At 34.2% G+C, this 16,273-nt stretch overlaps 1 protein-coding gene across 4 annotated transcripts in view; it reads right to left on the reverse strand.

Moving 5' to 3' along the window:
• TP53BP1 (tumor protein p53 binding protein 1) overlaps window positions 1–16,273 on the reverse strand; it is a 125,678-nt gene that overhangs the window by 24,305 nt on the left and 85,100 nt on the right. For all 4 annotated transcript variants that reach the window (XM_074289426.1, XM_074289425.1, XM_074289423.1 and 1 more), the window contains 2 exons: window positions 8,411–8,930; window positions 2,389–2,541 (listed from right to left, as the gene is read on the reverse strand). In XM_074289426.1, coding sequence (XP_074145527.1) covers window positions 2,389–2,541; window positions 8,411–8,930 — 673 coding nt within the window. The remainder of the gene's footprint in view (window positions 1–2,388; window positions 2,542–8,410; window positions 8,931–16,273) is intronic.

Raw genomic sequence — 16,273 nt, forward strand, 5'->3', positions numbered from 1 at the left:
CCAACATTCATTTGAAAGAACAAAAGGTCTGAAGCCTTGTGGTAAATAATGGAAAAAAGAAAGAATTAAAGGGGCATAGGCATTATCAGATCATATAATCAGATCCGATTATATTATAAATTAAGTAAATTTGAAAATTATTTTGGGAGTGATTCAAAAGAGAAAGGTAGCTAAATGGTACTAATCAGGCCCCCAAATAAGCAAAAACAGCATCCTAGTATTTAGTAAAGACAAGAAATGAAACAGCTGGGTAAATAACTCATTCTTCAACAAGAATTGATGGAAAAATTGGAAAGCAACTGGTAGAATTTAAGATTATACTAATATCTCACATTTACAACTTAAACAAAAAAGGTCAAATAGAAAACAAAAAATTTCTTTCATAACTGTGGCTTGGTGAGAGTAAAGGGAGAGAGTGAGAGAGGGAAGACACATTCTTAACTAAATATGGATTTGGTTAAGATAAGTCAGGTATCAATATATACAGAGGGCACATGGTATGGTAGATAAAGCTGGCCTTGGGTCAAGAAGACCTAGGTTCCAGTTCCTATTGTTAGGTAAATTGGCTGGATGACCCAAGCAAGTCAAGTTGCAAAAGTAATTTCTCTTACAATTAAAATCAGAGGTCAAGTCCAAAAAAGAATCCAAGATATACAATGAATTGACTCAAACATACCAAGACCAAAAGGTACTCCCCTAAAATAATTAACCAAATATAATGAGCAAATCATTTTAAGAAGAAATATGATATGAAAAGAAATATGATCAACTACCATATGAAAGATTACTCCAAATCACTAACATTAGTGATAAATATCCAAACAGCAGAAACAGCAACACAGAGTCCAATAAGATAGATCCTAGCTGTAAAACTTACTAGGTGTTGTCAGATTGGCTAGGATGACAGGGAAAGATAATGATGAATGTTGGAGGGGATGTGGGAAATGTAAAAATATGAATTCAAAATGGATCTCAAAATATCCAAAGAAACTGAAAACTCTGCTGACATCTAAATACAAAAAGAAATCCATCTCCTGCTTTTTTCCTCCAATTCTGAATCAGACTCACCAGTAGAACTTCTAAAGTTGATTTCTTCACTAATTCATCCCTAAGGTAAGTACTTAACAGAGCAACAAATGGCACCAAGATCATTAAAGATCAGATGTTATATCAATCATGAAGATGGGTTCCAAAAACATGAACTTTCAGAATTTCACAAGAATTCTACTCCCAATGTTCTAAAGCTAAAGGAAAGCCACCTAGAATAGAGCAAAGTTTTGGTTTTGGAGTTGGGAAGATCTGGGTTCAAAGCTAACCTTATGTAACAGCTGTGTGACCCTGAACAAATAAACCTCTTCTCAGGCCCATTTTCCTCATTTAAATAATGAAGCCATTAGATTTGATGACATCTCAATCCCTTCCAGCTTTAAATCTAAGATTCTATGATTAAGTAATTACAAAAGATGTTATGTAAAATTGTATTACAACTTGTACATTAAATATAGTGTGATAATGGACTTAGAGTCAAAGGAACTGGGTCCTAATCTTATTTTTTAGATTTAGTACTTGTATGGCTTTGGGTGTTCCTTACCACAAAATTTTTTCCATCCACAAAATTATGGAGGTGGACTGGATTATCTCTCTCTCTCTTTTTTTTTGGAAGTTATATTATTACACTTAATGCAAATTTATTAGATTCTTTTTTTTTTAATAGCTATGGGAATGCGATGTAGTGGTTCACTCTCATTTCCCAGAGTTCTTTCGCTGAGTGTAGCTGGTTCTATTTCACCATTGAACAAATGGAACTGATTTGGTTCATCTCACTGTTGAAGAGAGCCACGTCCATCAGAGCTGATCATCATATAGTATTGTTGTTGAAGTATTTAATGATCTCCTGGTCCTGCTCTTTTCTTTCAGCATCAGTTCATATAAGTCTCTCCAGGCCTTTCTGAAATCATGGATGATCTCTTCTAGTTCATTCTAACTTTAAATGCAATGATCCTATGTTAAAGTTTTTAAATGTTATATAAAATTTTTAAATTGTATTTTTAGTTTCCTACTCTTAATTAATACTTCACATCAAAGAAAGCTTTATAGTGATTTCTAAAATATTATATTAAAGGTAAAAAATAACACTGAGAGGCTAAGTGATAAGCTCAATGCTACATAGGAAAATCAGGACTTGCAGAAGATTAGAAATAAAAATCATTAACTTCCAACCTTCTGCTGAAGTCCCTGAGCCACTTCATCTGATATAAAACATACAAAAAACAAAGTATCAATAGCTGAATAATGGAAACCAAAGGAAGAGATAGAGTGGTTAAAAATAATGTCCAAGATAACATTCTATTGAGTAAAATATGCTTTTAAGATCTCGTGTATCATTACCTCAGTCACCTTTCGATCCACTTCTGTGCCATCTACATAATATACATCAGTGATAACACGTGTAATTAGTGTGCGTACTTCACGTATAGTTCGCATGTGGCGATGTAAGACCTGGCCAGGTGGAGGTTGAGGCAAGTCAAATTCTTCTTCTCCCTATAATGTTGAAACAACAGAACAAAAAAATTAACACATTACCACAAATGGATATAACTATGACCTAACTAATTCAAAATTATATTAATGGAGTTTATTAAATCAGAATACAGTAAACTACCTGAATTACATCTAGAATCAAAAATAAAATTTCTCCCAGAGTTTAAATATCAAGTACATAATCTATTCAACAGATATGTATAACATGTATAGATATATATGTATAACACCTAAAGACCTGAGTTAATGTCTACAAATTTTGAGCAAGAATCCTATTTATATAGTCCTATCCTAAATAAAAAAAAAAATTGCTAATTCAAATAAAACCTTATGCCTTTATGAAAGCTGACATGTAAAAACATCAAGTAAAGCTTGGTTTATGTTAGAAAATAGATATTTTTCCCCATTCAGTTCTGTAATTTCATCAGTATAGATGATGAAAACTTCCATATTTACATGCACAGCTAAAATTTGCATTTATATTTTGACAATTGTTTGAGGTATTAAGAGACAAAGAGACTTGTTGGTTGAATAGCTGGTATATAAGTCTGAGGCAAAGCTAACTTAGACTTGCCTGAATTTAACGCCAGTCCTCTCTGCCATGCTGGGGAGGGGGGGGAGGGTTAACAAATTTTTGGGTTTTGAAAAAAATTTTGATAGAAGTCTAATTTTTTTAATTTGAATTTTTCTCATTCTGCTATGAACTGACAAGTTAAGTGTTGGTTACAACCAAAAAACAAAACAAAACAAAACAAAAAAAACCCCACAACTTCCCCTCAACTTTTATATTCATGTAGTTTCTCTCTAGTGTGGAATCAGACTTCAGGCAGAAGGACATAATTATATTCCTTATATTTATAAAGTTTCTTTCTTTTTTTTTAATAATAGTTTTTATTTACCAGAAATTTGCATGGGTAATTTTACAACATTGACAATTGCCAAAACTTTTTTTTTCCCAATTTTTCCCCTCTTCCCCCTCACCAGATGGCAGGTCGACCAATACATGTTAAATATGTTAGAGTATAAATTAAATACAATATATGTATACATGACCACATAGTTGTTTTGCTGAACAAAAAGAATTGGACTTTGAAATAGTGTACATTTAGCCTGTGAAGGAAATCCAAAACGCAGGTGGACAAAATTAGAGGGATTGGAAATTCTATGTAGTGGTTCATAGTCATCTCCCAGAGTTCTTTCGCTGGGTATAGCTGGTTCAGTTCATTACTGCTCTATTTGGTTCATCTCATTGTTGGAGAGGGTCACGTCCATCAGAATTGATCATCATACAGTATTGTTGTTGAAGTATATAATGATGTCTTGGTTCTGCTCATTTCACTCAGCATCAGTTCATGTAAATCTCTTCAGGCCTTTCTGAAATCATCCTGTTGGTCATTTCTTACAGAACAATAATATTCCATACTATTTATTCATATACCACAATTTATTCAGCCAATCTCCAATTGATGGGCATCCACATAGTTTCCAGTTTCTGGCCACCACAAAGAGGGCTGCCACAAACATTATAAAGTTTATTTCTAATATGAATTCTGTGGTGGGAAATAAGGTTTGAGGATATCTTGGTAAAGTTGTAAAAAAAAGCAAACTTTGAAATCAAATGATCTGGGTTCTAATCCCAGCTCTGATACCAGCAACTTTTCCTTATGTATAAAATGAGAGAGTTGGATTAGAGGACCTGTGAGCTTTCTTTCCAACTCTAACCCTATGATCTTTCCCACATTAAGGGTTCTTTCAAGGATAAATTCTGATAGCTAGTACATACACCTGCAAAATTTAATCATTATTTCCATAAGGAGGGATAAAATTCAAACAAATAAGTCAATCCCTTAAATATAAACATGACATGATTTCATTTCTAATAGTTATTTTTTTTTATAACTTCTGTTTATTATCCCATTCTCTTCACTTACACAGCCACTTAGACCCTCATCATCTCTTACTTGGCCTTTTTTAGCAGTCTCCTGACTGACCTTCCCGTCTTGCTCTGTGCTCCATTCCCATATATCCTCCACAGAGATGTTGATGTGATTTTTTTCATATTTTTTTCATAAAGTGCAGGTCCAACCCTGTCAATCTCTCACTTTAATCCCCACTACAAACCTCAATAAATTCCAACAGCTCTCTATGAACTCTGCAACTAAATATAAACTCTTTTGTTTGGCATCGATAGATCTTTGTAACTCAGTCACAGCTTAGCTTTTTATCTTTATTCCATATTAATCTCCTCTCTAAAGCATAGCTAAACTGGCCTTCTTTCTATTCCTCAAACTTAACATATTTTCTATTTCCATGCCTTTGCACTGATTGTTTCTACTTCCCATCCTTCCACTTCTTAGAATCTATGGTATCCTTAGAAAATGAGCTCAATAGTAATGAACTGAACCAGCTATACCCAGCGAAAGAACTCTGGGAGTTGACTATTTACCATTACATAGAATTCCCAATCCCTCTATTTTTGTCTGCCTACATTTTTTACTTCCTTCACAGGTTAATTGTATACTGTTTCAAAGTCCGATTCTTTTTGTACAGCAAAATAACTATTTGGACATGTATACATATATTGTATTTAACTTATACTTTCACATATTTAACATGTATTGGTTAACCTGCCATCTGGGGGAAGGGGTGGGGAAAGGGGGGGGAAAAGTTGAAACAAAAAGTTTTGCAATTGTCAATTCTGGAAAATTACCTATGCATAAAATTTTTGTAAAATAAATAAATAAAAATTGTTGGATTTATAAGGAAAAAAAAAAGAAAATGAGCTCAAGTACCATTTTTTGCATGAATCCTATTCCCAGTCCCTCTAGTTGATAGTATCTTTTCTACCAAGATTACCTTATATTTCTTTTGCAATATCTATTTATGTATATAAATATGTGATGTTCCCTGTTAGAATGTAAGCTACTTGAGAGCATACACTGTTTCATTTCTGTCCCTGTAATTTTAGTTCCTAGTATTATAATGATACACAGAAAGCATATTAATGCTTGCTAATTAAATAAATGCTTGTTCAGAGCAGTTCACTTTTGCTAATACTGCTTTAAAGGTAAAAGGATTACACATATCTCTTCTGCTCAGACCTAGCCTTCATAATATATTCACTTGCTGCTATTGCTTAAAATGAGATCACTTGCCAGGGGGAAAATAATGTAGAGTGAAATAAATTCATATTTTCTACTTTTCATACCTGAAGTGAGAAAAATGTTTACAAAAAAGCTACTATGTGAAAATAAGACAGATTCCAACACAAAGGTTGAAATTTAAACATTATTATTCATAGACGAGTACTAGGATAATAGATTATAATGAAAATAGCTGGCACTTATAGCTTAAAGGCTTGCCTTTTATAGATATTATCCTATTTGATCCTGACAACAACTGTAGGAAGCAGGTACTATTATCATTTCCTATTCTAAAGATAAGAAAACTTAAACAAGATTAAGTGGCTTGCTCAGATTCATATAGCTACCAAATGTCTGAAGCAAAATTTGAACTGAAGAATTCTTAACCCCAAATTCAATGTTCCAGCCACACACTTCCACAAGGCATTGGTATTAGATCAAACTGTCACAAAAATATAAGAGTAAAAATAACCCATAGCATTTGTCCGCTCCCTAAATGCAATCATATAGCTACCTAAGCAATCTGTGCAAATACAGAAACCATACATTAGGAGAAATCAACAGACATTATAAAAACAGGTGAGTCAGATGAAAAAGGAAAGGATAGAAAAACTAATGTTTTTTCTCATGAATACCTCCCTGAAAAAGACCTCTATGACAGTGAACAGCTTAATTCTGTTATTCATAAAAGAAGGTGCTAAGAGAAATGTCAAAGAAAACACTTTTAAATGCAAAGAATCTTAATTCCAGGGGCACAATTCAAAATTTAAGGACTACAGGAGCAAATTAGACCCAAGTCTTACTAACAACGTATAGCATTAAAAATTTTCACATCCTTGGCATTATCACCAGAAGGCATTAGAAGATGAAAGGGGAGCATCAGTCGGTGGAAAAACAGAGACAAGGAATCAAATCTCCAGATTTTCAGATGACTGCTCTGCATTTTAAGTACACATCAAGGAAAGCATGGCTTAATGAGTCAGAAAGCTAGTGTTCAAGTGACACCTAATGTTCAAGTCATTTAATTTCCCATGGCCTCCAGATAACCCTCTACACCTACAAGTTGTAGAATTGTTGCCTATCAGATTTGGTATAAGGAATTTCCCTACACTAATGAAATCATAGTACTAGGTTTTAGGGGAGAAAAGAGAAAAGCAATAGTTAAATTTTTTTTTTGTCTGAACCAATTAGTTCATTTATGTGGGGAACATACAGTATATAAATTCCCTCTACTGATACAGACCAACAAATCTCTTGCAATTTATAGTCTTAGAGGTTTCTAAGGATATTTAGAATTTAAGAAACTTATCCAAGGCACTAATTTAGAATCTGTCAGAAGCAAGGACTGACCTCAGTTTTTCCTAACTCCAAGTCAGGCTCTTTATCCACCATGCCATAAATCCAAAGCCTAAAAACTTGGGCACAAATCATTAAGTTATAAGATTCAATTAAAACCTTAAAAGATGAAAATAGGAGAGGGAAAACTAGATGGCACCATGGATAGAGCACCAGCTCTGAAGTCAAGAGGACCTGAGTTCAAAATCGAGCTTTAGACATTTAACATTTCCTAGTTGTGAGATCCTGAGCAAATCACTTAACTCCAATTGCCTTGCAAAAAAACAAACAAAAAGATCAAAACAGGGGACTGATGTGGGAATCTACTCCAAGTGTGTTGAAACTCATACTGCTGGAGTAGTAATACACTTCTTCAAAACAGTAGCTTTTTATCCAGGCATTTCTAAAGAGGCATGGATAAATGAAATGTGAAGCATGTGTTACAGCTCAACATAGGGATCCTTAGAAAACACCTAATGAGGGGTTTATGATTACAAATTAGTCTTTTCCATGTAGATTGAAGATGGATCCATAAATTATTTATTAATAAGAAAGAGCACACAGCTGAACCTATATTAGTTTCCATCTTTTTGCCTACAGCGTTCTAAAGAAATCTTTAAAATCTATTTTCAGTTTTGTTAATCTAATATAAACTGCTCTTTCCTTACGACCATCTAATTTTTAGCATCTTATTTATTATTCTCCTAGCTTTCTTTCTCCACCCCTAATCCTACCAGTTCCTGATATTTTCCCATCCACTACAAATCTTAATACCTCCTCTACATATCCCAAAGTTTCTAACTTCTTTTTATTCCTACAATTTAAGTGCTCTTCCTGGTCATGAACAACTCCTCCTCTAAGCCCTTGCCACCAACTTTCAGTCCTCCCTTATATTCCCACAAAAAAAGATTCCCAGAAAATACAGCAAAGTAGACTAAATTTTGATAGATGAGTAAGAAACAGGAAGATGCTCAAGGCAACAATATTCTGAAAGACATGAAATAGGGTACAGATTGTTCATCTACTCATCTCTTTCAAGAAAAAGGTGAGCTCAAGAATATTCTAGGGGGTTTATGATGAAAAATGCTATCCATACCCAGAGAAAGAACTGACTATATCTGAATACAGCCTGAAGCACGTTTTATTTTTACTTCTTTTTTTTCTGGAGGTTTTTTTTTTTTTTGGGGGGGGGATAAACAGAAATCTCCGTTTTCTTTTGCAACATGACTTTTATGGAAATGTTTTATACAACTTCTTCCTGATTGTATGATGTATGACCCTGGGCAAGTCACTTAACCTCAACTGCCTCAGCCCAAAAAAAAAAAAAAAAGATAGAGAGAGAAAGATTATACAATTTAGAAGACCCCAGGAAGTCCCACACCTGTTCTTACCTGGCTGTGCAAAGAATCGGTATCATCTCCTGAAATATTTGTAGGTTTCTCAGCATTCCTCCTCTCAGTCTGTACCTTAGCATCCTGTCTCCCAAGGCTCTGGTCAGCCATGCTGGTCCCCACCTCTACGTGTTCACACACTTCTTTCATGGTTTGTGTTGCTACTGAAACAACAGTTGGAGCCCAAAGAGAATATTCCGTTGTCTGGACTTCTTTGTTATTTGTATTGGCCCAAATGCTTTCCCCTCTAATTCCTGGGCTCATAGACAAGACTTTACTATGTTTGTCTTGACTGCTTTTTGATTCTTCTTGTTGATCTCCTACCACATTAATTTCCACAATACCTCCTTTGGGACTGGATGGCACTTGTGTGACAGTCTGCTGTGCAGGTGGGGAAACAGGAGCCTCATCATGAGAAGTGTGCTTGATGGGCTGTTGTTGGCAGGGCCAGGGGCTAGGGTCATCCTCCATTTTTTCATCTTCCACTTCTTGAGTGCTTGGGAAATTGAATAAATCCCCCCTGAAAAGCAACCATACAGAGAGATCATGTAATAAGTAAACTGATCTGTTTGAATCAAGACCCAAAAGACAAGCCTCCTTCTAGAGCTACATGTCCCCTTCCATTCCTTGGTGTTACCCTAACAGTATGAGCAGACACCATGTCCCATTCACCACTTGGTGAGACTAAAATATATAAAGTAGATCCAGCAGACCCAAGTTCCAATCTTTCCACCAAATAAAAAAATGCAAGTGTCCAGATTACTTCCACGAAGTGAAATGAAAATAGTGATAACATGATTATTTTACTGGTAATTGTGTTTATGAAGTTTTATATCATGATCTTAAGTAGCTGCTCCTGTGAAATAAGAATGGTGAGTTCACAGTTACTTCAACATGACAATACTATTTTTGCAAAATGTTTTTCATTTTAATCAATGAATTTAATACTTGTGGCAAAAGAAAAATAAAATAGAAAAAGTGAATGTCTTATCAGTTAAAAACAATGCAAGAATTTACTTTTAAAAAGGAAGAGAAGAGCACAATTTTATGTATAAAGTGAATGTCTCTAATAATTTTCTAAATCTAAATTGTCTTCTATCAAGTTTGCTATGGGCTCACACTTCATAAGCAAATAGGGATATTTTAGGTTTTTCATTAATTTGTTGACATTATGAGGAACAGAATGACATGGATAAAGACCATAAACAACTATAGGCAAGCCATCTGTGTGGCTGGATAGAACATTTACATTGGTAAGAACATAGATCCTTTAAAATATTTATTAGTTAATTAGTAATATTTATCAGTTAATAATATTTCTATTTTTTTACAGTACTAATCAAACCCAATGTTTATTTTTGGGAAAGGAGTCCAATTTAAAAAGCAGTAAGTTGCAGTGAAGCTTCTACCTCTATCAGCTATAGTGATCAAATCAAAAGCATTTATATTAAGTGCCTAAAATGTACCAGCCAATGTTAAGCTCTGAGGATACAAAGAAAGTAAAGAACAGTCCCTGAACTCAAGGGGTTCATATTCTGACAGGGGAGAAAACATGCAAAACAACTATGTACATTAAAAAAAAATGTACATATACATATATATATATATACACACACACACACATACATATACATACACACACACACACACACACACACACACACACACACACACATATATATTCAGAGAGAAAATTGAAATATAGATTAAACTGGAAGTAATCTAGGGAAGTAGTTCAATGAACAGAGTGTTGGACTTAAAATCAAAAAGTTGTGAGTTTGAAAGCTGCCTCAGATATTTATCAGATGTGGGGCCCCTAATCTCTAATCTGAGCTTCCTCATATGCAAAATGGTAATAAATATAACACCTATTTCATGAAGTTATAGTGAGGATTAAATAAGATAACATGTAAAGAGTTTGGCAAACCTTAAAGCATTATATAAATGGTAATGGTGGTAGTATGTAGTAGCTGTGTTCCACCTTTGGATAACAGCTTTTCAAAGAGCTGAGATGGTATAGTCATCATAACAGACCAAGTTCAAAAGTCCTAAACAAAGAAGATAAGTACAGCTACTTTATACAGTGACTCATGATTGATACAAAAGTATAGAGGGTACTGAAATGAAACATTTGGTAAAGAGAGCCGCAGAATGTAAAAAGCTATCTGCATACATGCAATACTGTATTAAAAGAACAAAGAGATTTTTGCTTATAGACACATGGATAATAAGCACATTATTTATAGTTGGTAAATGGGAAACTTTTATGATTGTCTTTTGGGGCTTTACACCAAATTATTAATATAAAATATCTAGGTTAAGTATTATTACTAGGAGGATTTCAAAACACAAATACTTAAAAAACAATGTTCCTAAAAGTTCTTTGTTAAAGTAGGAGCTAAACAATGGAAAGAAATTCTCAAGTAGTGTCTTTGAAAACAATGGAGAAAGTTATGTAAAATTAGCTGCACCTTCTTAACAAAAGAGCAAAGCAAGCTTTTTTTAATTATCTGGGATATTTTAGGTTAAAGTGTTTTGGAATTTAAATTATTTAGAGTGGCATTTGTGTATATAGACAGTCTTAGATATAAATCGGTTTACAATGTTCCTTCTAAACATGAACTTTAGCTGCTTAAATTCAACAAATAACAATCAAGAACCAATAACCAAAATTTTATTGCGAAAACCAAGTTTTATCTTTTCCTTAATATTGTTTGATATTAGTAAAACATGAAAAGGAAATGAACATATTTCAGGTTTTAAATCAAAATATGTTTGTAAATTTGGTAGAGATCAAAGAACACAGCCCATTGGCAAGTTTACTTATCATTAAAGTGGAATATGCCGCCTGCTTTTGTCTTTTCAAATAAAACTAGACTATAAGTAAGTGCCCTAATAAACTTAGCTCACTGAAAACAGAGTCTTATGTTTTATATTCCTTCATATTCTTCTTCATGGCTAGTATAGGATATCTTGTACATTTTTCAATAAATATCTGTTAGTTTGATTTGAAATAAAAACAGTGGGAAATGACAAGTGATCAAATTGGCCTTAAAGTTTCAATGCTTCCTTTCACAGGATATAATGCCATGAATTATTTTCAATGATTCAGTCAGCCATTTATTTCACAGGTATTTGCAAAATAGTATTTCACATTACTGTTCTATCTCTTCCTTTTAAGGAATTTGGACATACAGTAATAAATATCGTTAAGGAGAAGCAAAGAAACTATGTTATATTACTATTAGTTTGTTTTCTTGCTCTCATTCTCATCCTCTCTATCTATTTATTTCAATGATGGATGATAATTCAACTCATCTCCTGATAGTATTAAAAATGTTTGTGTTTGGTTTTTGAGAGGTAGTGAATGCTGGCTGACAATTATGTAAACAAATTCTAATTCTTGGCTTCCCTAAAAGACAAAAGTAAATGGGAATTTCAGTCTTAATTATTTCTTGCAGCAATGAAAAGCCAGCAGACTTGAAAAGAAAAATGGGGAAAAAAAAAACCAAAACAGAAATCAGACATTAGGTATGTCTGAACAATGATATTTAAAAACAAGTGAACGACAATCAATTAAACATCAAATATAACACTTGAACTGTACCAACAGAGGCAGTAATCATTAAAAATAAAGTAAAAAGTTCCCTCCTTAATGTCAAATGTAAGGGTTCTGCCTGATACATTAATAATATTTTAAGTGAGAATTCAAGATTCCAATGATTGCACTCCAAAGTTTGAAGCTGTTTCAGGACTTTGTTATTTTGGAGAACTGCTACTATGTATGATAGAATGTATCTTTTTATATATAATAACCCTTCCCATTAATTTGCTGAGATGAGGTAGAAGAATTCATATGGATTGTTCTACCAACACTCTGAACCCACAGGCCAGCAATTTAAATATGTTTATGTTCATAATTTTAATAAGCCACCAAAAGAGGACAAATCATTTCATCTAAAACGTGACCAATATCACTCTAATTCTATGCTATATTTGAGTGTGACCTGATAAACTGACATTGTCTTCAGACAGCTGTATAACTTAGACAAAATACTTGGGGGAAACAGTCCCATTAAACTATCAATTTCTCTAATGCCAAAAGAATTTTTAACAACTCAGTACAAATTCTTGAAGTCACAAAATACATGTTGCCTATATGAATATTATAAGTAAGTGCCTAATTTATATGATATTTGTTTTAAAAAAAATAAACAAAAACACTGTTGCTTAGAGATTGCATAGAGATTGGTAGATTGAAGCTATAATTCTTCATATAGCTCTAATATCTCACCTGTAAAACAGCAATCAGGTTTCAGGGCTTCAACATCAGAAGAAAAAAAAGTCAGTAAGACAAATGGAGTACCAAATGATAATACAAACAAGATATGATGTCTTTTATTTTAGCATACTTTCTCTGCGATATTATAAGAGGTTCACATATATTAATATATTAACCATTACAATATTCTAAAATCTTATGGATTGGGAAACTAAAACACATAAAGATTAATGAACTCACATAGGATTCTCAAAGTAAATTAGTACTGGAATTATTAAAAGTAAGTATGCTTTTTAAAACTTTATGGTTTAGCCATGTAGCTATACTCACCTAAATCTTCAATGATTAGGAATTCTTAAAGTTGATTCAAAAGAAGCTATGAAAGGTAATAAAGACATCTATGTTCAATATATATGAGAAAAGATTTTCTGCCCATGAAGTATTAGATCCTGGTCCTAAAAAATATACTTCATTGTGCTCCTCCATCCTTAGGCATAAAGTCATGAGTTACTAACATTCTTCTACTAATAATAATTGTAATATTTGTGATAATGTAACTAATCTATAACAGGTGCCTGTCACTGTCAACACCACCAGTCACTCAGACTCACAAACCAGATGGCATCCTTAACTTCTCACACTCATACTCAATACAAGATCCCGCTGCCTTGGATAATTCCTAGGATCTGCCTCCTTTGCTCTTACACATGTGCTGTTAAATAAATGTGTAGAAAGTCACAAAGTCACCGACACTCTGTTTGGGTCCACTATATATTTATGTTACCCAAATTCAAATGGTCATTCACTTCTGTTAGGCAATTCTTCTATACCTTCTTTATCAACATAATATCTCACTTGCTCTTCCAAACCTTTTCATACCTTTTCAAACTTCTCATAACTTCCCCTTTCTCCTATACCCTTAGCTTAGAAAAATTTATCTCATATTCTAAAGAGAAAACTGGAGTTCACAGCAATCCCTCTTCCTCATTTCCTATCACTCAGATGCTTTGTATCACTAGCTCCTCCTTCACTGCTATCTCACATGAAAAGATGGCTTTACTCATTACCATGATTAACATCATCTCCCCACTCAAATAATCCTATTCCATATCATCTCATCCAAGAGCAAGCCTCTTCTCTGTCTACTAGCTCCCTTCTTCCTAAAAACATATCCAGGTCTTTCTTCATCCTAAAAAAAAAAAAAAAATCCTCCCTTGACCCTTTCATCCCTGATAACTCTTATCCTATAACTTCTGTCCTTTAAGGCTAAACTCCTTTAAAAAGTCATGCCCAAAAGGTTACTCCTCTTTTTCGCCTCTCTTCACTCTCTTCTTAACTCCTTACAATCTAGTCTCCAACTTCATCATTATAGTAAAATTGCTTTCAAAAATTACAATCAATCCCTTTATTGTCAAAATGGTCTTTTCTCAATCCTCATTCTCCTTGACTTCTCTGTAGCTTCTGATACTGTAAATCATTTTCTCCTCCTTGATGATTTCTTCTTTATAGGTTTTAGGAACAACATTCTTACCTGCTTCTCCTACCTATCTCTTTTTTTGATACTCTTCTCAATCAAATTCTATTTATAGGGATCCCATATGACTCTGTCTTGGGTCCTTCCTCTTTTCCCTCTATATTATATCACCTGGTGATCTCATTTACTCTTATGGATTAATTATCATCTCTATGCAGATTACTTTCAAATCTACCTATGCTCTTTGTTGACCTCTAATCTCGCACCTCCAATTGCCTTTCATATATCTCAAACTGGATGTTCAGGAGACATCTTAAACTAAACACACCCAAAACCAAACCTCATTATCTTTTCCCTCAAATTACCCCTCTCCCATACACATACGCCTTTAATTTCCTATTAGTGTCAAGGACAACATCATCGCCCAGTCATTCAGGATTCCAATCTAGTAGTCATCCTGGAATCCTCATTATCTCTCATGCTCTGCCCCAACCAATCTGGTGTCATGATTTGCCATTTTCATTTTTGCCACATTTCTCTAATATGTTCCCTTCTCTCCTCTGACACTGCTGTTACCCTGGTATAGATCTTCATCATCTCATGTCTGAATTATTGTGGGTTGGCCTGTTTCAAGTCTTCTCCTCATACATACCCTCTAATCATCCACTTAAAGTGATTTTCCTAAAGTGTAAGTCTGATCATATAGCTCACCTTTCCTTCCTGTCCTCACTGCCCCTTCTCTCCTAGTGGCTCCTGTTGCCTCCAAAAATCAGGATCAAATACAAAATTCTTTGTTTGGCCCTGACCAAATATAACCTGCCCCTCTATCATCTTTCTAGTATTCTTATGCCTTACTCCCTTAATCTATGTTCTTCAATCCAGTGACATTGGTCTCCTTGTTGTTCCGAAAACAATACACTTCATTTCTAAGCTCCAGGTGTTTTCTCTGGCTATCCCCCATGCTTGGGATGCTCTCCTCTTCTCATATTCCCTAATAGTTTCATTAGCTTCAAGTCCCAACTAAAATCTTATCCTCCAAACAACAGCTCTTAACTCTAGAGCCTTCCTTCTGTTTATCATATATATATATATATATATACACACACACACACACACACACATATATATATATATATATATATACATATATATAGCTTGTTTGTACACATTTGTTTGTTTGTTGTTTCCATTAGATTTTTTTTTAATTTTATTTATTTATTTATGCTAAGGTAATTGGGGCTAAGTGATTTGCCCAGGGTCACACAGCTAGGCAGTATTAAGTGTCTGAGGCTAGATTTGAACTCAGGTCCTCCTGACTTCAGGACTGGTGCTCTATCCACTGTGTCATCTAACTACCCCTGGATTAGATTTTAAGCACCTTGAGGGCATAAGCTTCTTTTGTCTGGTTGTGTATCCCCAATAATCAGCACAGTTGTCTATCATAATAAAAGGCATGTAATACATATTTACTAACTGACATACATTCAACCCATGGCCAAAACTATTACTTCACACAATTACAAAAAATCTGCTGGTTAGTAACCCTGCCACAAGTTTTCTCCCCCTTCCAGTCTATTTTTCCACTCAGCTGATCTTCAGGGCAAAGCTGATTACATCAATTTCCCACCCAAAATATTCTAGTAGCTTCCTTATTTACTGCCTTCAATATGAAACAAAATCTGTTTTAAAGCCTTCCACATAAACCTAGCCTCTTCCTATTCTTTACATTTATTATTCTCCACATACTTTAGGATACATTGATACTGATCTTGTTTTTCCTCAAACATGACCTACCCATCTTGACTTATGCCTTCTCAATAGCTTGCTTTCTTGCATGGAATGTTCTCTTTTCTCACTTCTGTCTACTAGTTTATCTGGCCTCCCTCTTAAGACTCCACTCAAGTCTCATTTTCTTCAAAGACTTTCCTGCTCTCCTCTTCACCGAACATCCCCCAGCCCCATAGTGCCTTCCCTCTGAAATTACCTCCCATTAACACTGTGTGCATGTATGTGTGAATATGTATACACACACACATGTATATGTACACAGTTGTTTTCATACTGTCCTCTCTGAAACCATGTAAACTCCTTGTGGGAAGGAATTTTG

This window comes from Sminthopsis crassicaudata, chromosome 2, assembly GCF_048593235.1.
Source record: "Sminthopsis crassicaudata isolate SCR6 chromosome 2, ASM4859323v1, whole genome shotgun sequence".
Lineage (NCBI taxonomy): Eukaryota > Metazoa > Chordata > Mammalia > Dasyuromorphia > Dasyuridae > Sminthopsis > Sminthopsis crassicaudata.